At 53.4% G+C, this 24,454-nt stretch overlaps 1 protein-coding gene across 20 annotated transcripts in view; it reads left to right on the top strand.

Annotated features, from left to right (window-relative positions):
- The window catches only part of TOM1L2 (target of myb1 like 2 membrane trafficking protein), a 71,800-nt gene that overhangs the window by 23,973 nt on the left and 23,373 nt on the right, over window positions 1-24,454 (top strand). For 9 of the 20 annotated variants that reach the window (XM_061391244.1, XM_061391239.1, XM_061391240.1 and 6 more), the window contains exons 2-4: window positions 15,791-15,875; window positions 19,868-19,946; window positions 23,348-23,497. In XM_061391244.1, coding sequence (XP_061247228.1) covers window positions 15,791-15,875; window positions 19,868-19,946; window positions 23,348-23,497 — 314 coding nt within the window. Of the gene's footprint in view, window positions 1-15,790; window positions 15,975-19,867; window positions 19,947-23,347; window positions 23,498-24,454 lie in introns of all 20 variants that reach the window. The other 11 variants (XM_061391224.1, XM_061391228.1, XM_061391226.1 and 8 more) reach the window with 3 other exon arrangements.

Raw genomic sequence — 24,454 nt, forward strand, 5'->3', positions numbered from 1 at the left:
AAAGAATGGTGGCATGAGGCCCATATCCTGCCCGGTGAGCTCAGTGGGTCAGTAACCCCCAAAACATGTTCTCTGGCCCCTAAGACATGTTCTTTGCACAACACCCCCCCCCCAATAAAACAGTAGTAGAAAATAAAGGCAGGCCAGAAATGTCTGACACCTGCCCCATGGTGTCATCAAGTTAATGACCCCCAAAACAGGCTCTGTGCACACAAAAGAAATCATTTACAGGAAGGTGACTTTTCAAAATGAAAGACCCTCGTTTTGTACTGAGACCTGAAAATACTTTTCCAAAATGTTAATAACAGTCCTGGCCTGACCAACAAGTAAGCTTCCTTGTCCTAACTGGGGGAGGAACTGATGATGGAAACGTGATGTCTACTCAAGAAAAACAAAGAGGTTCTTCTCCTTTCCCCACTCTGCCTTTGATTAGAAAATTGTAGCTCACTAAGTTCTCAGGGTGCGGCCTTTCTCACCTGTCTGCTAGTAAACCTCACGAGCGTCCTGTTCTAATAGAGTACTTTAAAAAATTTTGTTTATGTATTTGGCTACAACAGGTCTTCATTGTGGCATGCAGGTTCTTCAGTTGTGGCTTGCAACTTCTTGGGTGCAGCATGTGGAATCTAGTTCCCTGACCAGGGATCGAACTCCAGCCTCCTGCACTGAGAGCATGGAGTCTTAGCCACTGGACCACCAGGGAAGTCCCGTAATAAATCCCTTCTTATCTACCTCTATTCAGCTCTTGCTGAATTCTCTGCACTAAGACATAAAGGACTATGGTCCCGGAGCTCTTCTGAGCCCCGGAAACGATACCAGTCGGTTTCACCAGTGTTTTCTTTTAATTTGACTGCACCACGTCTTAGTTGTGGCACATAGGATCTTCGTTGCAATATGTGGATCGAGTTCCCTGGCCAGGGATTGAACCCAGACCCCCGGCATTGCAAGCGTGGAGTCTTAGCCACTGGACCATCAGGGATAGTCCCTCCTGTTTGTCTGTTTGTTTTCCCCACTTTTTATGTCTGGAGGGTTCCATGAACAGAGGAGCCTGGCAAGCTACAGTCCACGGGATCACAAAGCATCAGACACGACTAAGCGACTAAGCACACACAGTTGATTAACAATGTTGTGTTACTTTCAAGTGTACAGCAAAGTGATTCAGTTATGCATATACATGTATCTATTCTTTTTCAAATTCTCCTGTTTAGGTTATTTCCCCAGTGTTTGTAAGTGAGACTTGCATCCATGACTGTCTGGTTCCAAAGAGCGCCCACCCCCTGCCCCAGCCTGCCCCTGGGAGTCCTGGCTTCCTCTCACAGTCACAGGACTTCTGAAGGGAGCTTCTAAAACAGAAAATTCAAAACTGTTTTGGACACAATTTTGCACGGCTGTCCAGGACTGAGTCCCTGCAATGCATGTGTCCCCAGGGGATGAGGCCAGGTAGGTTAAAAAACAGACTCGTCAGTTCTTGGTCTCGTCTTCTTTTGAGACAGAAATTCTTTGAAATTAGTTTTTTCCGTAGACTTTCTCGGGTTAAATCACTTAAGAATTACTAGACCATCTCACCCATGAAAGGTAATTACGGTTGTTTTATGAGTGTGGAAGACATATAGCGTGTAAGTGCTCCAGGAGTCTCCTGTGAGTTATTAGAACTCGCAGAATTCATGTTCTACCAAATTAGCCATCGAGAGCTGATAGATTGTATCTGCAGTTCACCGAGGCTCTGGTCAGCAATGCACATTCGTAACAATTAAGTGCACACCTGTTCCCCCAGAGGGGCCTCTGGGCGAGGTGGTCGCCCCAAGGTTGTAATAGCGTGATCTGCGTGAGGATTGAGACTTGTGTGATGAGAGTGATCTTTTCACAGGGACAAGGGTCTTTGCCTTGAGAAGCAGGAGGTCAGTGCCCTTGAGCCCCTGGGGTGGGGGCAGTTCTGATAGTGTTCCATGGATCAAGCGTGGCCTGGGGTCAGGAGCTCCATGTTCCAGACCTGGGCCCAGCATGAGTCCACCGTGTGTCAGGTCTCTGATTCCACATGGTCAGACTTTCAGGCAGCCCTGTTTCTGAGCTCCATGGTGCAGGGCATCCTGGAGATACTCCTCTAGTCGCCCTCGGGGACCACCTTTGCTGGGGGTCTCCACAGTATTGGGCTTCCCTGGTGGGCAGTGGTAAAGAATATGCCTGCAATGTAGGAGACCTGGGTTCTATCCCTGGGTTGGGAAGATCCCCTGGAGGAAGGCATGGCAACCCACTCCAGTATTCTTACCTGGAGAATCCCACGGACAGAGGACCCTGGTGGGCTACAGTCCACAGGGTCACGAAGAGTCAGACACACTGAGTAACTGGAGCACAGACCAAGCACTGCTCTGCATGCTGCATGCTGCTCTGGGCCAGCCTTAGTTCTCACAGAAGCTTCGTATGATGTGGGTGTTACTGTTCCCAATCCGTAGATGTAGACACTGAGGCTCAGAGAAATTTAGTTACTTGCTGAAGGTCACACAGCCAATAACCACAAGAGTTAGAATGGGGCTCAGTTCGGCCTGACCACAGGCATCGCGAGGCCATGTGACCTGCCTCCGTGGTGCGGGTGCTGGGCAGCGGTGGGAGTGCGGGGGGGCGGTGCTGCGGGAGGCCTCTGGACTCGGAGTCAGGGAGATCTTTGAAGAGGCAGGATCTAGAGTGAGTACAGGTGAGCTGGGGAAGGTCGCAGTGGTTCTGGGAACTTGGAGGAGCCCGGCTGAGGGGAGCCTTGCTGTCACCAGGAGGCCTGGAGAGGCTGGGGAGATGGTAGGGGCGAGTCAGGGAGGGCACAGGTGCCAGGAAGGCGGAGGGAGAACGTTTTGCGTTTTATGTGATGCTGTCTTCAAGACATTTCATATGACCCTGCTCATTATTCCGTAGTACAGGAGTGGTGGCAGTACGTTCACCTCCAAGTCCCTCAACATCAGGAAGAGATGGCCACCCTCCTGGTGGAGTGTGGCTTGCTCTGCCCTCAGTCAGACAGTGAGGACCAAGGCTTCTTGTCTGTACCTTTTACCTAGGGTGTCAGGAGTTGTCATAACTCATCTCCTCTTTTATTCCAAGTGGTTTCCAGTCTTCATTCCATTTACCTTGAGTATAAATTATTATAAAAATGACCCTAAGTTCCTTTTGGAAGCAGGCCTTTATGTGTGTTCCAACACTCGGTGAGAAGAAACTTGGACTGACTCGCTCACACAGTCGCAGGGAGTGGCTGCAAAGGGCCAGGAGGACAGGGCAGTGAAGGTTGGGCCTTGTGGCCCTGATGGACTGCGGGCCACAGGCTGCCGGGACCGCGAGTCCTGTCTCAGGAGTGCACGAGCAGGTCTCTGGGAATCCTGGAGTCTCCGAGTATGTAGGGGTATGGGGGAGGCGTCATCACAGTCATTGGTGACTCACTCATTCCCTGGAACCCTGGGACCAGCTCTTCCTGGGAGAACAGACTAAGGCTGTGTGGGCAGCTCCCAGCTCCCGGGGCACTTAAGGAAGCCCTCGGGGAGACGACAGCACAGTGAGGTCAGCATCCCAGTCCCACAGACCCGCTGCACCTGGTCCAGCGGCTGAGACCCCCAGTGGAGAGTCTGCCTGCCTGCCCAGAGCGGCCCTCCTGGGAGCGCTGCGGCCGCGTGGCTGTCCTGGACATTCATGTTCTGCTTAGCTTTGCAGGTGTTCTTATGAACGGGGCAGCCGAGGCGCTCGAGATGCTCTCTGTCAGGGTGCTTTCCAACCCGGGTGGTGCTCTTGGGGAGCCCGTCTAGAGTGTGTGCTGAGTTAAGTACCTGCGCACTTTTCTGGAAGGATCTTCCCAGATGCTCACAGGGAATTACTCTTCCTTTAACATTCCATCCAGAAAGAGCCGAGAACCACTGCCCTGAAAAATGGCCTCCTCTGGGTTTCTTTCTCTATTCTCTCTTGAATGTCTGTATCAAAGCATGTCCCCCAAAGCCTGCTGCTCAGAGGGGGCCACCCAGGCCTTGGGGGACACGGAGTCGGCACTGGGGCGTGGCATGGAGGGTGGTCTTCGTCCCCCAGCCTGGCCTCGGGTGGCTGTGCCTGGGGCGTGAGCGTTGGGAACTGGGCATGGAGACCTAGGGCCGGCTGGCAGGGGCACAGCGCGGCCTCGCCTGGCCCAGTGTGGTGTGGTTTTGTCCGCAGTCCTCCCGAGCTGGACGCCTTTCCCAAATGGTCCCTGCAGGTGCGAATGACTCCACAGAACAAACCAGAACCTTGGACTGGACTGTGGCTGTTTAGATTTTTTGCTTGGGGGACATCTGTGCCATGGAGTCCCTGGGCTCCGAGAGGGGCCCCCACGTGGCCCCGGGGCTGTGTGGGGACCAGAGAGGGAGGGAAGCAGGGTCAGTTCAGCACAGAGAGGACCGGCTGTGTGTTCTCGCCCACAAGCATGCATTTCTGCCTGGCAGAGATCAGTCTGCACAGGGCACTTTGGCTCCGATGTTCACTTAGCATTCCTGCACTGATTTCACTTGGTGGCGAGGCTGAGGCATTTATCATTTTTAAAAGGCATGTACGTTTGCGCCTTGTGGATGGACCTTGTCAAGGGGCCGTCCTCTCGTCTGTGGAAACAGCAGAGGTTTCCTCAGTTAGGTACCTTTGCCGAGTCAGCCCCCTTCCCCCTCAGCATTTCCTCAGGGCTTGTCTGGCTGGGTCACAGGGAGGAGCAGTCTGTGCCTTTCCTACTGAAGTTTTACCTACTATTAATGTTGGAAAAATTCAAGCATTTAAGAAGAGAGACCGTCTGGATGACCTCTCCCATGTGAGTGTGTGTGTGTGTGTGTTGGTTGGTGTCAGTGTGCCGTGGGAGGACGCCTCGCAGTCAGGTTGGGGTTGAACTGGAAGCCCTCAATGCCCAGCGCTCTCCCCTGGCCCCTGCCCTCAGGGTGCACCTGGGCTGCAAGCCCACTCTGTTTCCCACAGCCCTAATCTGAGCCCTAGCCCCTGAGAGACCTTTTCCTGTCAACTGGCCCAGCGGGTAATAGCCGGAGACCCCCTCCCCAGCCCAGCCTCCTCCCGCGCTCCCTGCCGCCCCCCAGCCCTAGGCCCATGTCTTCCCCAGCTCCTCTCCACACCTTTGTTTACAAGACCTGGGGAAATTCCCCATCCAGACCCCAGTAGCTCTGCCTCTAGAAAAGAAAGAAAGTAAAGTTGCTCAGTCATGTACGACTCTCTGCGACCCCATGGACTGTAGCCTGCCAGGCTGCTCTCTCCATGGGATTCTCCAGGCTCTGTCTCTAGAGAACATGTATTTAAAGCTATGGACTACCTCCTCTCCACCGCCCCGCCTTCCAGGGGAATTTCAGTTAGAAAGAACTTGGACCAGCAGCCCATGCCCGCATGGATGACCAGCCTCTGTTCTCCGCTGCTGGGCTGGCCTGAAGGGCTCCTTTGTCAGGGCCTGGGAGGACGAGGTGTCCTCATTCGGCCGGGACGGGGTGTGGGATCGGCTGGCAGGGCACTGCCCTTCGGAACTGAGCTGTCCGGGTGGGAGAGCGAGCTCAGGATTTTATGAATGTGCCAGTCTTTAAAGAAAGTAGATGTTTAAAGTGAGGAGAAACCTAAATGCAGCATGCTGGTCTGAACTGGATCCTAGACAGAAGAGGGCATCTTAGTGGAAAAACTGGAAAACTCTGAATAGGAGTTAGAAGTCCTGAGCTGCTGTTAGCGTCTCACTTTTGACACATGAACGGTGGCCCTGAAGGATGTTAACATGAGCAGAAACTGGGAGACAAGCCCTTAGGGACCCTTGTACTATCTTGGCAGCTTCTCAGTAAGTCTGAAATTATTCCAGTATTGACAGTTTATTAAAAAAAAAACAAGGGGAGCAGCTGACTGCACTTGACCCCTTACCCTTTTCTCTGCATGCTTCTCAGCCAGCCCTTCTCACCTGAGAGATTGGGGTGGTGGTGGCATGGTTGTGTCCAGGGGCTGGGGGCCCAGGTGTACTCAAGGCCCAGCCTTGCCTGGGGTGTCAGAGTCCAAGGTCTCGTGCGCCAGGATGACCTTGGTTGTTTCTCCCTGCCGGCCATGTGCAGTTGGGCTGTTCACCCCTCGGCTTCTCTTCTCCCCTCTGACAAGGGCTGCCTTGGAGCTGGGTGGCACATAAGACGGTGTCTGTGAAGAGGCCACAATGTGCTCTCTGGACCCCGTGTGAGAGGAGTGACTTCAGTGGCTGGGCGATTTGGGGTCAGCGGTGTGGCCGGTGGGGTGCAGGCAGTGCTCTGGGCTCCCTGCCCCAGGATCCACGTCCAGAGTTGGGAAACATGACGTCCACTGTGAGTGACTCGTGGGGAAACTAACAGCTGGGCTCTGAGACCTGGGAGCTTCAGCATTTGGATCCCTAAGGAAGCAGTGCCTCTGCCCTGCACATGGGCCAGGCCCTTGTGGGGCTTCCCTCTGAGGGAGACCCTTGTGGTGCAGAAGCCCTGAATCAGACAGCTGGGTGTTTGCAGGTTCCCAGGGCATTGAGTGACCAGGGTGGCTCGTGGACTGCTGTTTACCTGTAGGTGGCAGTGGTGACACGGGAAAGCGAGGGATGCCCTGGGGAGGCGGGGGTGGGGGTGGGGGTTCCAGCCTCTGTGTGGCTGTGTCAAGGGCTCCGCAGGGCTTCCTGTTTCGTGTTGAGTTCACCTCCCAGCAGCCCTGTGAGAAGACTGCTGTGATTATCACATCTTACAGACAACAGAAAGCCTTGAAGAGGTCACATTCCTGGGGTCACACAGTAATTGGCTGAAGTTTGAACCCGCCAAAGCCTGGGAAGCCTGGGTTTCAACTCCCTGCTCAGACTCCACTACGACGCCCAATTCTCTGGCTTCTGAGCCCAGAGGGAGATGCTGGGGAGAGCTGGAGCCTGACTCCGATCTCCCCAGGCTGCCTAGGGCCCCAGAGGATGTGCGGTCACCACTGCTCAGTGGCACAGGCCCTTTGCTCACCCACAAGTTCAGATGGAGAGCCAGGGTCCCCCCAGTGGCTGTAAGATGGGAAGAAGCTCCCAAAACAGCATCGGGAGGCCTTGAGAACTCAGCTCTCATGTGGACCATAGATCATACCATCAAGTACGGGTGCCTGTCAGAAGCGCCCCTTGAGATCCTACGGCAGGAGGCACAGGGAGGCCGTGGAGTGGCGCTGTCCTTGGGCAGGCTTGTGGGGCACGGCTTTCCAGGCCAGAGAAGTCCCAGTGACCTCCTCAGAGCTGGACGCAGATATGAGACCCCTTAGCAGGCAGAGTCCTCAAGCCCCTGCTGGGGTTCCCGCGCTCACACTCGGGCAGATGATCTACCTTTCCCTGAGGTGAGAACTCAGCTCCACTAGGTCTTCTTATCCCTGTGTTTTTTCTCACGGCCATGGTCAGGTTTGGTAAAGCCATACGTCAGGCCCGGGACGCTGACTTCACCACTTCTGTTCAACATAGTCTTGGGAGTCTTAACCAGAGTAGTTATAGGAGAAAAGAAAGGAAGGGCATCCAAGTGGGAACAAAAGAAGTAAAACCATCTCTATTCACAGATGATGTGACCTTGTATGTAGGAAACCCTAAAGGTTTCATGAAAAAAGAAAAAAAAAAACTGTTAGAATGAATAAATAGATTCAGCAAAGCTGTAGGATATGAGTCAACACTCAGCTGTTTCTCTACACAGCGAACAATCCAAAAAGGAAATTAAGAAAGCAATTTTATTTATGATAGCATCCAAAAGAATAAAATCCCTAGGAATTAGCCAGGAGGTGAAAGACTTGTACACTGAAAACTGCAAAACATTGCTGAGAGAAATGTTTTTGTTGTTGCTCAGTCACTCAATCATATCGGACTCTTCCTGGCTTCACGGACTGTAACCCACCAGCCTCCTCTGTCCACAGAATTTTCCAGGCAAGAATACTGGGGTGGGTTGCCATATCCTCCTCCAGGGGATCTTCCCGACCCAGGGATTGAACCTGCATTTCTCGCATCTCCTGCATTGGCAGGCTGACTAAGCCACCTGGGAAGCCCAAAAGAAATGAGAGAAGATGAATGGAAAGACATCCCATATTCATGGACTGAAGACTTCATGCTTTGAAGCTGACAATACTAACCCAAAGTGATCTGCAGATTCAATGCAATCTCACTCAAAATCCCATCAGCATTTTTTTTTTTTTTTTTGCAGAAATAGAAAACTCCATCCTAAAATTCATATGGCATCTCTAGGGACTCCAAATAGACAAAGCAACCTTGACAAAGGACACAGATGGGACTTCTCTGGTGGTCCGGCGGCTAAGACTCCTGAGTCCCAGTGCTGGGGGCCTGGGTTCCATTTCTGGTCAGGAGACGAGATCCTGACCAGAAAGATCCACGTACCTGAAGATCCACGTACAGCCAAATAAATGTTTCTTTCAAAAATAAATAAAAATAAACATACTAAAAGAAAGAGGGATAGCATAGAAGGACTGACACTTCCGGATTTCAGAACTTACCGTCATTAGAGCAGCGTGGCCCTGGCACAGGGAGAGATGGAGACCATGGGATGAAACAGGGAGACCCGAGGCAAATCTTCCCATGGATGCTCAGCTGATGTCTGACACACGTGCCAAGACCAGCCAGTGGGAGAAAGACAGTCTTTCCAACAGATGGAGCTGGGAAAACTGGGTGTCCACATGCACAAGAGTGGAGTTGGAACCTCACCTTATACCATCTAGAAAACTCAACGATGAATCAATTAATAGCTAAATATGAGCTATTAATAAAACTATAAATGTTTTAGGAGAAAACAGAAAGCTTCATGACCCTGGATTTAGCAGTGCAGAGTGGGAGAAGATACTTGCAAAGCATGTATCTGCTAAAGGATTAATACCCACTTCTGTGAGGTTCCTAGAGGATCAAGTTCAGAGACAAGAGAAGGGTGGGTGGCAACAGCTGGGGGAGGGGTGAGGAGTGAGGGTTTCAGGGGACTGAGCTTTGGTTTGGGAAGATGCATCATTTCTGGAGGTGGTGGTGGGGACGGTTACATGTACTCGCACTTAATGGCCCTGAGCTGTGCACCGAGAGGCAGTTATGGTGGTACATTTTATGTTACATATATTGTGAAAGTGAACGTCGCTCAGTTCTGTCTGACTCGTTGCGACCCCATGGACTATACAGTCCATGGACTTCTCCAGGCCAAAAGACTGGAGTGGGTAGCCTTTCCCTTCTCCAGCGGGTCTTCCTGACCCAGGAATCAAAGCAGGGTCTCCTGTGTTGCAGGTGGATTCTTTACCAACTGAGTTATAAGAGAAGCCCACGTATATTTTGCCACAGTAAAAAAAAAAAAAAAAAATCACCAAGAAAAGAAGAAAAAGTGTCCATAGGCCAGTATGCTGTCAGAGCAGAGTCGGGGACTGAGGGGGTCAGAGATCACCAGACCCGCTACCTCATTTGACAGAAACAGGGCTCAGAGGAAGAAGCAGAGGAAGCTGGGTCCAGGGCCCAGGGGTGACGTGGCACAGCAGGACTGAGCCCAGTCTGCGGGTGGTGGGGCAGGGACTCCGTCTGCCTGCCTCCCGCTGCCTGCCAGTGCACGACCCTCGGCAGTCATCAGCTGGATGGCCCTGTCCAGGGACCTCCACCCCTGGGAGCGCGTCTGCACCTGCTTTCTGCCCCCAGGCTCTGATGGGAAGGTTCAGGGTGGGACCAGGCAGGGCTGCCTCACCTGCAGCCAAGGTCCAGAGCACGATCTCCATCAGGCCCCTGCCCTTGCCCTCTCCAGCTGCGGGGTGGGGACAGGGGCTGCCCCAGTCCCTGAGGACTTCACATTAGCCCTGTCTGGTCCTTCCTGGCTTGTCTGGTCCTGTGTGCCCTGCTTGCAGGGGCCTGCTGTGGTCTGGCAGTGTGTGTACCACTGCCAGGGAGTGTGTATGTGCCAGTGCCAGGGAGGTCTCTCTCACTTCCTCCCAGCTCCATGGCACCAGGGCTCCTAGGGATTGGGTCCCCAGGCTGCCAACGTATACATGGCCTGAGGACCACTGTGTTTTATTTTGCCTCCAAGTTATAGAGGAAGCTGCCTCTGGAGTCTCTGGGCTGGTCAGGTTATACTTTGTGCACCTTCTTCTGGCCCCTCCTCTGCCTTTTAAGAGGGTGAGGGAGGAGTGGGACCACCTGTTGTAGAAAAGGACACCCCATGAAACGGGGGGGCACCCCTGAAACAGAGGAACACCTCATTAAATGGGGGGACACCCCTGAAACGGACACTCCATGAAATGGGGGAACACCCATGAAACAGAGGGACACCCCCTGAAATGGGGGGACACCCCATGAAACAGGGACACCCCTGAAATGGGGGTACACCCCATGAAACAGAGGGACACCCCTGAAATGGGGGGACACCCCTGAAACAGGGGATACCCCATGAAACAGAAGGATACCCCATGAAACGGGGGGACACCCCATGAAACAGGGGGACACCCCATGAAACGGAGGGAGTCTCTAGTGAAAGGGGAGCAGCTGCAATTAACATCCACCAGGTCAAGGACCCAGAGCAGAGGCGTCCATGGCTCTGAGTGCGGTGTTGGGACTGAGTTCTTTCCACCTGGCTGGTCCTCCTCACCTGCCTTACTGGCCTGAACCCATCCAGAGCCTAGAAGGCTGATCTCAAGTTGATGGGGCATGTTGTCAGATGAGTCCTGCCTGTGCAGACTCCTTTTCTCCTCTCCACCTCCGACAGGAAGCAGCCCAGCCACTCTGGGCTCCTTCTCACTCTTGATTATGGAGGAGGTGGAAGATTCGGCTGTTTCTCCTCCAGGCTCACCAAGAGGCTGCTGCTGAATGCAAAAATGCTAACCCAGCCCTCTTTAGCCTTCTGGTGCTGGCTGCTTCTGATGTTGCTGTATTTCACATCAAAGTGTAGAAATCAGCAGCCAAGAAACCAAGCCCCTGGACTGGAGTGTCCTCCCAGCATCACGGCCCTGAACTTCAGAGCATGTGGGAGGGACATTGTGGGGCGGGGGGTGGGCTGCTACTGGAAAAGAACCTTGCCATCAGAGTCTGGACACCCCAACCAGGATGGAAGCTCAGAGCCTTAGCCACTGCACTGCCAGGAAAGTCCCAGGATTGACATTCAAGGCACCCTGGCCCCCAGCCCACACCAGGCAGGGGGCACCCTTTTCTGAATGGAGAAAATGCCATGGCAACAGCATCAGGATGACAGGCTCTGAAGGTTTAATGGGCGCTGTGTCTGCCCCTGCTCCACCCAGCCCTGCACAGCCCTGTCCAGCTCTGCCTTGCCCCTGGCCGTTAGCATATCACTGGAGACCTCTGGAAGGTCAGCCCTTTGCTGCCCGGGTCACTGGCGCTTTGATCTGTCTCCATCCTGGGGGCTGGCTGGCGGGAATGACTTGCTCCCTGACCTCTGGAGCATTGTGTTTTTGCCGTTGCACCAGGATTTATTTATCTTCGGTTTTGACAATTTATGTGGTAACAGAAATGAGCGTGAACTTGGCGTCCTCTGGCCTGGGGAGGGAGCCAATGGGTGTGGCCACAGTTGGAGGGCAATCAGATCCAGCTTGGTCCCATGGCGGGAGTTCTTTTATGAGGAAAGGAAACCGAGAAGCGCTTTGAGCTCCTTTGTCAGCCTTCCCTGCTTCTTCTGTCTCAGCCGAGCCAAATACCCACAGTTGTATGTCTGTGGCATTTCCAGCAAAATGAAAATAAAGAGGCATTCTTCTGAGGTCGATTCTTTATAATCAAAAGGAGCCTCTATCTTTTGCTGGAAACTCAGAGCCCAGTGATTGAATAGAGGGTGCTGACCCCGAGGAGAGGTTCTCACGCCTCTGACCCCCTTCCCGGTGGTGGGGAGGAGGGGTGGGGAGGTTCACTGATGGAAGTTTCCTCTGTCAGGCCTCCAAGACAGTGTCCCCTGGCCCTGCCGGTGTCCCTTGTTCTCTCTTCCTGAGTCTGTGTGTGACACATGCTGAGATGGGACAGACCACAGGCGGACGGTGGCCCTTTGGCCAGCTGGTCTGTCCCCTCACTGGCTCCGAAGGGTAGCAGGTGAGCTGCTTTACTAGGAGGCTGCAGAGGCCCTGCTGTGTGTGACCCCAGGTCGGGGGGTCCCCTCCTCTAGGGGTAGGCCCTTCAGAGATCCGAGTGGCAGAGTGAGCAGGGGGCAAGGGTCTTGTCACGGACTCTCCAAACGTTGCCTCGCGCTGCCTTCGCCTCACACAGCCTCTGCGTCCAGTCTTTCCGGCTCCGGACTGGATGTTGCTTTGGCCGTTCTGCCTGGGTGCCTGCCCCAGCCCCACCCCCATGACGATGTCCCCTGAGGGCCCAGCAGTGCTGCTTGCGGCTGGGTGGCGTGGCCTCTCCTCCGTCCTGACCTTTGCCTCTCTTCACAGGCCCCTGGCTCCTCCTCCCTTCCTCCCTCCCCACGCTTTCCTCCCCCAGTGAGGTGCCTGTGTGCTCAGTCGTGTCTGACTCTCTGTGACCTCACAAACTGTAGCCCACCAGCCTCCTCTGTCCGTGGGATTTCCCAGGCAAGAATACTGGGGTGGGTTGCCATTTCCTTCCTCGAGGCGATCTTCCCGACCCAGGGTTGGAAACCACGTCTCCTGTTTCTCCTGCATTGCAGGCAAATTCTTTACTGCTGAGCCACCGGGGAAAAACCCCCTAGAGGAGGGGGATTCATCAAATGCTGCCTCTGCTGCAGCCAGGTGACACCATGGGCCCTAGTGAAGGGCCCCTGGCCCGCACCCAGCGCCCCGCACACAGGGCCTCATCCAGCCACTCTCGCCCCTGGGGTGGGCTTGCTCCTTTTGTGGGCTGGGGAGTCTTTGGGTGTCAAGGATGACGAGTAAAGAGTGTGAAGAGGTTGAGGATACTTGCTTTTTGGTAAAGACTGAAGCAGTGAGGATCATCCACACACAGCACGGGCCAGGGCACTGATGTCTGGAGCTGCGGCCGGGTTCCTGGAGTGTGGTGACTGCTGTCAATGGAGCGTGAGCTCTGGGCTGCATGTGCAGGACAAGCGTGCCTTCCCCGCAGCTGTGTCCAGTGGAACCAGCCACTTCCAGTGTGCACAGAGGTCGTGGGGTTCACACTGTCAGTGGACGTGCATGTTGTATGAAGTTTTTGTTAGTTAAAGAGGCTGGTGACTGTCTTGACTGTCTCTCTGGAGAACTAAACAGTTTGGACAGGGCAGCGTTGGGTCCAAACTCATGGTGCTGACAGCTGGGGCCACATCAGCAAGTGCCCAGGCATTAGACAGACAGACCCAAGACCAGATGTCAGTGCCTGTTCAGCTGTGTGACCTGGCTAGCGTCTCAACCTCTCTGAGCCTTGCTTCCTCTAAATATGGGAGAGAATACTGCTTGCCCTAGGATTTTAAAAAAACATGTTAAAATAGGTATAACAAAATGTGCCATTCTAACCACCCTTAAGTATTAAACACATTCATGTGGTCGTGCACCCACTCTCTGGACCTTTATCATTAACTCTGTCCCCAGTTCAGTAGTAACTCCCTACTCCCTCCCCTATCCCCTGGCACCCACCATTCTACTTTCTATGTATGAATTTGATTGCTTTAGGAACCTCCCATAAGGGGAATCATGCAGTATTTGTCTTTTTGTGTCTGGCTTATTTCACTGAGCATAATTCCCTGGAGGTCCACTCATCTTGGAGCAGGTGTCAGAATTCCTTCCTTTTTAAGGCTAAGTAATATTCCTCTGTGTGAATCTGCACATTCTCTTTATCTGTCATCTGTGTCTGGACACCTGGGTTGCTCCCTGGCTGTTAGGAATAATGCTGTTGTGAATACAAGTGTGGAAATATCTCTTTGAGGTGCTGCTGTCAGCTCTACTGGGTGTGGACCTGAAGTGGAGTTGCTGGATCATACGGTGAACTACCATACGGAAACTATCATACGGAAAACTACTGTTTTCAGTTTTCTGAGAACCTGCCAAGGTTCCCACAGGGACAGCTCGTCATTTTCCATCCACACCAGCAGTGCACAAGGGTTCCAGTCTCTCCACATCCTCACCAGCATTGCTTATGTTCCTTTTTTTTTTTTGATAACAGTCATCCTAGAGAGAGTGAAGTGATATATCATTGTGGGTTCAATTTGTATTTCCCTAATGATTAGTGATACATAGCATTTTTTTTTCCAGGGACATGTTGGCCATTTGTATATCTTTTTTAAAAATTAATTAATTAACTTGGTGTGGCAGGGCTTAGTCGTGACATTCGGAATCTTTTGTTGTGGCGTGTGGGCTTAGTTGCTCGGAGGCATGTGGGATCTTAGTTCCCGGACCAGGAATTCAACCTGCATCCCTTAAATTGCAAGGCAGATTCTTAACTTCTGGAACACCAGGGAAGTCCCTGTATATAGGTTTTTATTTTATTTTTGAGAAATGTCTGTTTGGGTCCTTTTGTTGTTGTTGTTGTTCAGTCACTAAGTTGTGTCCGATTCTTGGCAACCCCATGAACTGCAGCCCACCAGGCTTCTCTGTCCTTCACTATCTCCCAGAGTGTGCTCAAATTAATGTCCATTGAGTCGGTGATGCCATCCAACCATCTCATTGTCTGCTGCCCTCTTCTCCTTTTGCCTTCAATCTTTCCCAGCATCAGAGTCTTTTCCAATGAGTCGGCTCTTGGCATCAGGTGGCCAAAGTACTGGAGCTTCAGCATCAGTCCTTCCAATGAATATTCAGGACTGATTTCCTTTAGGATAGACTGGTTTGATCTCCTTGCTGTCCAAGGAACTCTCAAGAGTCTTCTCCAACACCACAGTTCAAAAGCATCACTTCTTCCGCCGTCAGCCTTCTTTGTGGTCCAACTCTCACATTCATACATGACTAGCAGGAAAACCATAGCTTTTACTATACAGATCTTTGTCAGCAAAGTGATGTCTCTGCTTTTTAAGACATTGTCTAGGTTTGTCATAGCTTTCCTTGCAAGGAGCAAGCGTCTTTTAATTTCATGGCTGCAGTCACCATTCCCAGTGATTTTGGAGCCTAAGAAAATAAAGTCTGTCACTGCTTCCACCTTTCCCCCTTCTATTTGTCATGAAGTGATGGGACTGGATGCCTTTGCCCATTTTTAAATTGGGGTTTTTGTTGTGTTTGAGTTGTAAGAGTTCTTTGTTTATCCTAAAAAATATTAGCTCCTTATCAGCTTTGCAGATATTTTCTAACATTCTGAACATATGTTACTCTGTTTTTACTCTGTGGATTGTGTCCTGTAATGGCCAGAAATGTTTACATTTTTACGCAGTCCAGTTTATCTGTTTTTTCTTCTGTTGCCTGTGCTTTTGGTGTGATATCCACGAATGAAATTATTGCCACATACAATGTTATGTGGGCTTCCCAGGTGGTGTAGAACCCACCTGCCAATTCAGGTGATGTAAGAGATGAGGGTTTGATCCCTGGGTCAAGAAGATCCCCTGGAAGAGGGCATGGCAACCCACTCCAGTATTCTTGCCTGGAGAATCCCACGGACAGGGGAGCCTGGCAGGCTATAGTCCATGGGATCGCAGAGAGTCGGAGATTACTGAAGTGCCTTAGCACCCACACACTGACATCATGAAGCCCTCCCCCTGCATTTTCTTCTAAGAATTCCAGCGCCTGGGAGTTTAGTGACTGAAGGACAGTATTGGGGGTCACCCCTTGACCCCCTGTCCCAGGTGTTCTCTCAGAAACAGCCCTAGAGCTGCTATTGGCTCAGCCCATCTGCTTGAGGGGGCAGTGGGGTGCATCCGGTCCCCACTCTTTTCTGCCAGGCCCCTTATTCCAGGAGAAATGTAAAGCAGCTTTCTTTCTGAATTTGCAGAAAAGGCAACAGATGGCTCCCTGCAGAGCGAGGACTGGACATTGAACATGGAGATCTGCGACATCATCAATGAGACGGAGGAAGGGTGCGTGTCCCCTCTGCCCTCTGGGCAGGTGGCCTGTCAACCATGGAGTCCCACCTGGCAATGCTCGGATGCTCCGCCCTCCCGCCGGCGCCCCCAAAGGTGCTGCTGGAGTCAGAGCAGTGACCCCCTCTTTAATAACCTGCTTTTAATCACAAGTGAAAATGAAGTTGCCTGGTTACTGAGTCCCCTGCAGCCGATCCTCCCTCCCTCTCTGCAGCCCTAGGCTGTCTCTGCCCTGCTTTGCTGCACTGGATGGAGCCCCGTGAAGAAGAGAGCCCTCAGGGTGTTTAGTGGGCGGTGGAGCAGGGAAGACCTGCGAGGCCCAGGCGCCCCCACCCCTGTAACGCCTGGTCTGTTCTGCTGCTGTGTTTACATCCTCTTCTGCATCACAGCTGCATTCTGCATGCACTTCTTCCAAATTTGTTGGTCTTTGACTCTCTATCTGCACCATAAAAATGGAATTTATGGTAGTAGCACCCTCATCAACCACCTCCAGACCTGGGCAGCTCCGGCCTTGCCCTGAGCTCTGTCCTTACTGGCCTTGCCATGTGGAGGCTGGGGACCAGCCTTCTGATTTCACTAAACAAATATTTTCTGAGTGACCACCTCATACTCAGCCCCAGGGGACAAACAGACTCCCTCGCTCGGCGCTGACATTCCAGAGAAGGGAGGCAGGCCGTGAACAAGACACCCTGGTCAGCTGGTGACTCAACTGTGCAGAGCTGAGCTGGGGAGGAGAGGGCAGTGACCACTTGTGCACAGTCACCGAGGAGGCTGGGAGGCAACGGGGGCGAGGGGCTGCCCCTGCCCTGGGCCCCCACCCTGTATCCGGCCCTGGTTCTGCCAGCCTGTGCAACGGGGCCAGCCCCTTTGAGTGTTGAGGAAGCTGAAGCTTGCCCTGGTTGGCCCTCGCCCAAGGTTAGCACAGTTCGGAAGGGCAGATGCAGGACGAAAGCCCTGCTGACGGGCTCCAGCCCGGAAACTCTGGGTATGCTTCCTTCATTTATTCAGAGCTCACCTGGCAGGTTGGGGTCCTGGTGGGCACAGGTTTGATGTGCTCTTCCACAGGCCCCTTGCTGGGCTTGCCCTGATGCCCAGCCTAAGGTAACCTCCAGCCTGGGGCATTGTGTAGCCACCCCTGGTGCCCTGGGCCCTTGGTCACTAAGCAGCAGTGCCTGGCAGAATAATAACCCCTAACCCGGATGTCTTAGATCCTGTTTCCCAGGCATCCCTGGACTACTAGTCAGGTGCAGGCACCTGGGTTTGATGAATGCTCCCAGAAGAGTCTCATGGTGGTTCTGGTGAGGATCATGGTCATTTTTATGACCATCTCGGACCTTCCCCAGCTCACAGAGTCCTTGTGCCCAGCCTCTACGCTGGAGGAGCCCAATAACTGCAGTGGAGCAAGGGAACAGCTAGGAGGGGTGGCAGGAAGGGAGTGGGGGCATCCAGGGTATGAAGTGGGTGCAGCCTCGTCCTCCTGGGAGACAGGGAGGAAACAGCTCAGAAGCAGCAGTCCTGGTGCCGAAGGACCAGATGTCTTCAGGATGACTAGAGGAGCGTGGGGTCTGTGGAGACTCTGGGGAGGCCAGCTCCTGTGGCCCCGCTCTGTCCCCCAGAAGCTGCCGGGTACGGTATCCCCTTCCTGCTCTCAGCCTCTGGGTCCCCGCTCTCCTGCTCCTGGCTCATGGCTGATCTGCTGCTGCAGGGAGCTGTGTGGGGCCCCCGACAGGACTTGGATCCTATTTCCAGGCTTCTCCCTGGGAGAAGGGTAAATAATACTTGCCTTTGTGCTCCCTCTCAGGCAGCACCTTCCCTCTAAGTTGGGAGCTACAGCATCTCTGATTTCCCTCCATTCATCCCCCATTGGGAGCTTGTGTGCTGTGCTCCCTGAGCCGCAAGTGAATGCAGCCCTGGGTGGCTCTACCCATTTAGTGCTCCGTGGAAGTTCAAGGGGAGGGGATGAGACTCTACTTGATGGAGCCTTTGAGACAGGGGAAATCAATCACACTCCTGGCCTGTGGCCATGGAGCTCCACCAGCTCAGGTCCACAAAGTCCTCAAAAGCAAGAGCTTGTCAAGTCCCTTTTTGCAGAAATCAGCACCTCTTGTAGGAACTGCTGCCACATTGCACACACCTCCAGCAGGGCCTCTCCCCAGGGCAGTGCTGCTGCAGCCACACAGACACAGCACACACACACAATAAACAGACACACAAGAGCACACACACAGCACATACAGGACACACACTGCACACACATGAGCACACACAGCACACAGAGCACATACATACGAGCACACACGGCACACTGCACACACACAAGAGCATACACACAGCACACACATACACAGCACACACAACACACAGGAGCACACACAGGGCACACACTGCACACACACAGGAGCACACACAGCGCACACACATGAGCACACGGCACACTGCACACATACACACACTGCGCACACGAGCACACACAGCACACACATACAAGCACACAGCACACAAACACAAGGGCACACACACACAAGAGCACCCACAGGGCACACGCACACACTGCACACATGCACGAGCACGCACACACAATACACACAAGAGCACACACACAGCACACACACACAAGAGCACACACAGGGCACACTCAGTGTGTGTACCCTACACACATACACATACACTGCACACACACAAGAACACATACACAGCACACATACACACAGGGCACACACAGCACACACACAAGGGCACACACATGCACTGTGTGCACACACTACGCACAAGAGCACACACAGAACACACACACACCTCCGACAGGGCCCCTCCCCGGGAGCAGAGGACTCCTGTGGGCAGCCTGACTGCAGGCTGGTGTGTGTGGTTCCTTCTGGAAGCCTCTGCTTTCTGTCTAACTGGGCTAATTGGCAGAGCTGCTCCCTCCCCTCCCCCAGCTTTCTCACACACTTTAAAAGGACATTTTTGTTTGGCAAGTAGGTAACAAATATTTCTGAACTATCAAGATAGGAGGGCCCCAGTTTAGACCTAGATTATGCTGACCTGCAGGTGGGAGCCCAGTTCTGACAGCAGAGGGCAGGGGCTCCTGAGAGAAGGTGATGTGGTGCTGGGGGTGGGGGTTTCATGCCCAGGTCACTCCTGGCACCACGGCTTTGCTGAATCCTGGCTGAGAGTAAATGACACAATGTGTTAGACACAGGGCTGCACCCAGTACATGCCCTCCTGGGCAGGCTGGGGACCCACCTCCCAGCCATGTCCGAGGTGTCAGGAAGAGTGTGTCCTGGACGGTCAGCACATGATGCAGCCGTGTCAGCTGGAGGCCCTGCAGTTCTGCCCCAGGAAGCCTGGTCAGATCTGGAGCCTCAAACCCACAACTTCTGGACTTTTGAGCAGACTTACTTCAGTTTTCTCAGGGAGAAAGGTGCTCCCCGGAGCCAGAGGCTGGACATCCAGGCCTGTGCAGGGACTTGGCCAGGTTCCCTTCTTGAGCCCACCTGCCAGCCGGCTGGTCATTCTTCTGGAAGAACCATGCTTGCACATGATGCAGAATTCAAGGAGGCCGGAGCCTGCGTGTGACCCCAGGAACAGTCCCTGCTCCTCAGCCCCACGCCCTTCCCGGGGCAGATCCCTCCAGGGTCCCCTCCCTGTGGACATCGGACATGTGTGCTGGGTGCTCCTTGTCCTTCCGAGCTCATGTGGCAGCGTCCCCTCCGCCCGGCTCTGCAAACGATGCTGGTCCTTATCTTTGGACCTGTGTGAAGAGCTTCTGCGTTCCTCAGTGCAGCTGCATGGTACTCCATTGTGTAGAGAAGCATGGTTTAATTTAACCTGATTCACGTTGATGGGCATTTCATTTGTCTGCAATCTTTCTCGTTTACAAACGGGCAGTGGCAAATAAGGTCATGTAAATGCTGTTGACACTATGGCCCTGACTCTGCAGGGTGGTGCCCAGGCAGGATTGGCAGGGTCTGCACTTGTCTCTTCTCTAGGCCCAAGGACGCCATTCGGGCCCTGAAGAAGCGGCTCAACGGAAACCGGAACTACCGGGAGGTGATGCTGGCGCTGACTGTGAGTGCCCCTGCCCCTCTCCCAGGGTGGGAGCGTGGCCAGGAGCCTCGGCCCAGACAGCAGTGCCTCCTGCTGCTGCCCCAGTGTCTTGCTCTCTGACATGCGTGAGCCCAAGTCTGATGACATGCTAGCAGGGACGAGGCTTGGACAGCGCTGTCCAGTAGAAGCCCCCAGCAGAGAAGCCCCAGGCCTGGGCATGGGTCCCTGTTGTTCACCAGTCTGCCATGGGACACTGAGGCCAGCTGCTCCTCTGGGGTCAGCTCCCTCCCTGTGAGAGTGCCAGCTCCCCTGAGCACCTGCCCAGATGTTATACACTTTCCAGAAACCTTCCCAAGTAGGTTTCCTCATCTGCTTTTAAGGATGAAGAAACGGGCTTGGAGAGGCCCCAGATTTGCCCAGACATCACAGCTAGTGAGGTGCCGACTGGATTAAGGGGTAAAAACAATATCGCTGCAGAGGGTCTTGGGAAAATCAGCAAGTGACTCCTTTCAGGAAAGAACAGACCAGATTTTTGCCTGTCCTTGAGATGTCAGAGGGCTTCCCAGGTGGCACTAGTGGTAAAGAACCCCACTGCCAGTGCCAGAGACATAAGAGATACAGGTTTGATTCCTGAATCAGGAAGATCCCCTGGAGAAGGAAAAGGCAACCCACTCCAGTATTCTTGCCTGGAGAATCCCAAGCACAGAGGAACCTGGTGGGCTATAGTCCATAGGGTTGCAATGAGTCAGATACCACGGAAGCAACTTAGCATGCACATAAGATGTCAGAAAATTAAAAGGGATGGCTTCCAGTGTTATCTCTGTCTGGCAACCTAACATTTTTTCAAATGTGGTTAAAAACCTGCCTGCTGATGCAGGGAACCGGAGAAGGCAATGACAACCCACTCCAGTATTCTTGCCTGGAAAATCCCATGGACGGAGGAGCCTGGTGGGCTGCAGTCCATGGGGTCTCGAAGAGTCGGACACAACTGAGCGACTTCACTTTCACTTTTCACTTTCATGCATTGGAGAAGGAAATGGCAACCCACTCCAGTGTTCTTGCCTGGAGAATCCCAGGGATGGAGGAGCCTGGTGGGCTGCCGTCTATGGGGTCGCATAGAGTCGGACACGACTGAAGCACCTTCACAGCAGCAGCAGCAATGCAGGGAACACAGATGTGCCACGGGGCAGCTAAGCCTGTGTGCCACCACTCCTGAGCCTATGAGCTTGGTGCTGAAGCCCGAGCACCGAGAGCCTGTGCTCTGCAGCAAAAGAAGCCTGCTCCGTGCAACTAGAAAGAGCCCCGTGCACAGCAACGAAGACCCAGAGCAGCCAAAATAAATACATAAATAGCTTCCGAGTGTGCACCGCAGTACTGTAGGTTATAGTCACCACGTTCTCTGGACCCAAGAACTCACCCACCTCACCACTGAGACAAACCCTTCACCAACCTTACCCCATCTCCTCCACCCCCAGCCCCTGGCATCCACTGTCCTAACTCTCTGTCTCTGAGTTTGGAGTTTTTAGATTCCACCTGTAAGTCATATCGTACATTATTTGTGTCTGATTTATTTCACTTAGCCTAATACCCTTGAGAATCATCCCTGTTGTTGCAGAGGGCAGGATTCCCTTCTGTTTATGGCTGAATAATCTCCCTGTGTGTGTGTGTCTGTGTCCCGTTTGATTTTCTTCGTGCATTCATCCATCAGTGGACACTTAGGTTGTCTCCATGTCTTGGCTGTTGTGAGCAAGGCAGCTGTGAGCATTGGGGTGCATGTGTCTCTCTGATAACCTGAAAGCATTTCCTTTGGATGTCCACCCAGGAGCGGGATTGCTGATCACTCCGACTGAATCAGCTTAGCAGTAGCAGGACCCTCCTGTCTGCTCTCTGTGGTGGTGGCACCAGTTTACATTCCCACTAGCAGTGCACAAGGGTTCCCTTCTCTCCACACCCACACCAACACATACCTCTTTTGTCCTCAACATTCCTCAGATATTTCAATAGAATTTAGATTTTTCTTAAACTTTTTTCAGATAAAACAAACAAACAAAAAATGCAATGTTAAGAACCACTTAATAAACTCACAACTTGAAAAATTAGATAGAGACTTCGCTGGTGGTCCAGTGGCTAAGACTCCACGCTTCCAATGCAGGGGCCCCGGCTTCGATCCCTGGTCAAGGAACTAGATCCCTCGTGCCACAACTAAGACCCGGTGCAGTCAAATAAATAAATATATTTTTTAATTAGGCAACAGATAAGGTGTGAGGTGATAGCTCATTGTGGTTTTTTTCCCCTTTAGCCACGGACTTTATTATTTGAATATTTGCAGCTTTCATTCTATACACAAGTTTCTTACAAAACTCTACATTCCATCTTGCTCAGTCACTTCACTCTCCATTTTATGCCACCTTTTCATGAAGAGATATTTCCCCAAATCACCATCTGTCTGATTGTGTATTTGTTGTTGTTCAGTCACTAAGTCGTGTCCGACTCTTTGCAACCCCATGGACCATGGCCCTCCAGGCTCCTCTGTCCATGGGATGTCCCAGGCAGGAATACTGGAGCGGGTTGTCATTTTCTTCTCCATCATTGTGGTTCTGAGTTGCATTTTCCTAATGAGCAGTGATGTGGAGCTTCTTTTCAGGTGCCTGTTGGTCATCTGTATGCTTCTTTGGAGAAATACTTAAGTCCTTTGCCCATTTTTAAATAGGATGATTTATTTTTTTTTGCTGTTGAGTGGTGTGAGTTCCTTATATACTTTTGGATATTAACACCTTATCAGATTTTATTTTGCTGATTTTTTTTTTTTTTTTTTTTTGCCTGCTCATGGGCCTTGGCCGCATTCTGGAAACTTCCCATGTGATTCAGGCCCTCAGGCCACGGGGAGGGGTTCACTTCTTTGGCAGAGCAGCCTGCAGTGGGCTGTGCCAGCCAGGGCCCCTTCCTTCTGCAGCTCCTGCTCTGCTAGGCTCTGGGGCCCCACTGACTCTGTCCGGGGCACTTTAAGGACCAGATGAGGGGACAAGACCCTGGCAGAGATTGCCTGTCATCTGAGGAGCTCGCTGATCTTGGAGGAGGGTGGCCCATGCCTCAAGGCAGGCAGAGATGGGGGCTCAGAGTAGGCTGCAGGCCATCCCGGCGGCTTTCTCCCATGAGGGCCCATGTCTACCAGCTATTGCTGTCCACTCATAGGCTTGTTTCTGGGGACGCTCAGTCATTGACCCCACTGAAACCCCAGCATCCTTCTTGTGCAAGAGCTGGTGCCTTCTGACTGCTGTGTAGCCCAGGGATCCTGGCCAGCAAGGGGCACCTGTGCCTGGAGTTTGCCTCTGGAGGAGCCGGTTGGCAGGACAGTCCAGGCAGGAGGTGGCTATCTGCTGCCCCTCAGTCCCGGTGGTGACCTCTCTTCCTGCCCGCATCAGGTGCTGGAGACATGTGTGAAGAACTGCGGCCACCGCTTCCATGTGCTCGTGGCCAACCGGGACTTCATCGACAGCGTCCTGGTCAAGGTCATCTCTCCCAAGAACAGCCCCCCCACCATTGTGCAGGACAAGGTGCTTGCTCTCATCCAGGTGGGTTGGTGGCCCTGGGCCTCTCCCACCGCTTCTGTAAAGGCTCCTGGTCCCTGCCTCCCTATTGCAAGTCTGAGACCCCCACCTTGTTCTGGAAAACCCCTGCTGGTTGGGTGACCCGCTCGGCCCTTGGCTGGGCCTTAGGTGTGGGCACTTGCAGGTGGCCCTAGTGGCTTGTTTGGGAAGTCTGACCCCCTCCAGACTCAGTCCCCCCCCAAACAACTTTGTCCTGTGCTCACAGCCACCCCGCATGGAGGAGAGCAGGTGGACAGATGGAGAATGAATGGGGTCCTCAGCCTTCCTTCCCAGTCCCCGCTGGCTCGTGGCCATCTCCCAAGGCCCGCATCTCCCCAGAGAGTAGCCCAGCCCCGCCCCGCCCCCCCCCCCCCCCCCGGGCCTGGCCAGGCTCTGTGGAGAGAGGACCTGACCCAGCAGCTGGGCACACATTGCCCTCCAGTGCCTTCAGGGGCCTGTTGATGGCTGTTGGGCAGGTGCCCTGAGGAGTGTCACCGACTGGAAGGGACAGTCGAGATCGTCAACATCACTTCTGTGGGGGGAGCCCTCCTGCAGAAGTAATGACGGAGGCCGTGCTGGAAGTAGCCACTGCGCCCCTGTTTTTCCCCAACCTCCCTTGAGGCTGTGGGACGTTCTGAGATCCTAAAGTTTAGGTCCGAGACCAAAAGCTGGCCCGTTTTGAAGGTGGAGTCGCAGGACTGGCTGGGTTTGAATCAGGTGGTGCAACCGGGGCAGCTGGTGGAGGTGGGGGCTCTGGGTGCTCCTCCTCTCCTGCCGGTGCTGCCTCTGTGGCCCTGCCGCCCACCAGCGTCCAGGCCACACTGCAGTGTGGCCACCGCGGGCCATCCTGACGTGGGCGTGAAGTCCCTGCAGGTGCAGATGGGACAAGCAGACCTCGGAGGCCGGGCTCTTGGCAGCAGGGTCTGTGGTTCGTGAGACACA

This window comes from Bos javanicus, chromosome 19, assembly GCF_032452875.1.
Source record: "Bos javanicus breed banteng chromosome 19, ARS-OSU_banteng_1.0, whole genome shotgun sequence".
In the NCBI taxonomy this organism is placed as follows: domain Eukaryota; kingdom Metazoa; phylum Chordata; class Mammalia; order Artiodactyla; family Bovidae; genus Bos; species Bos javanicus.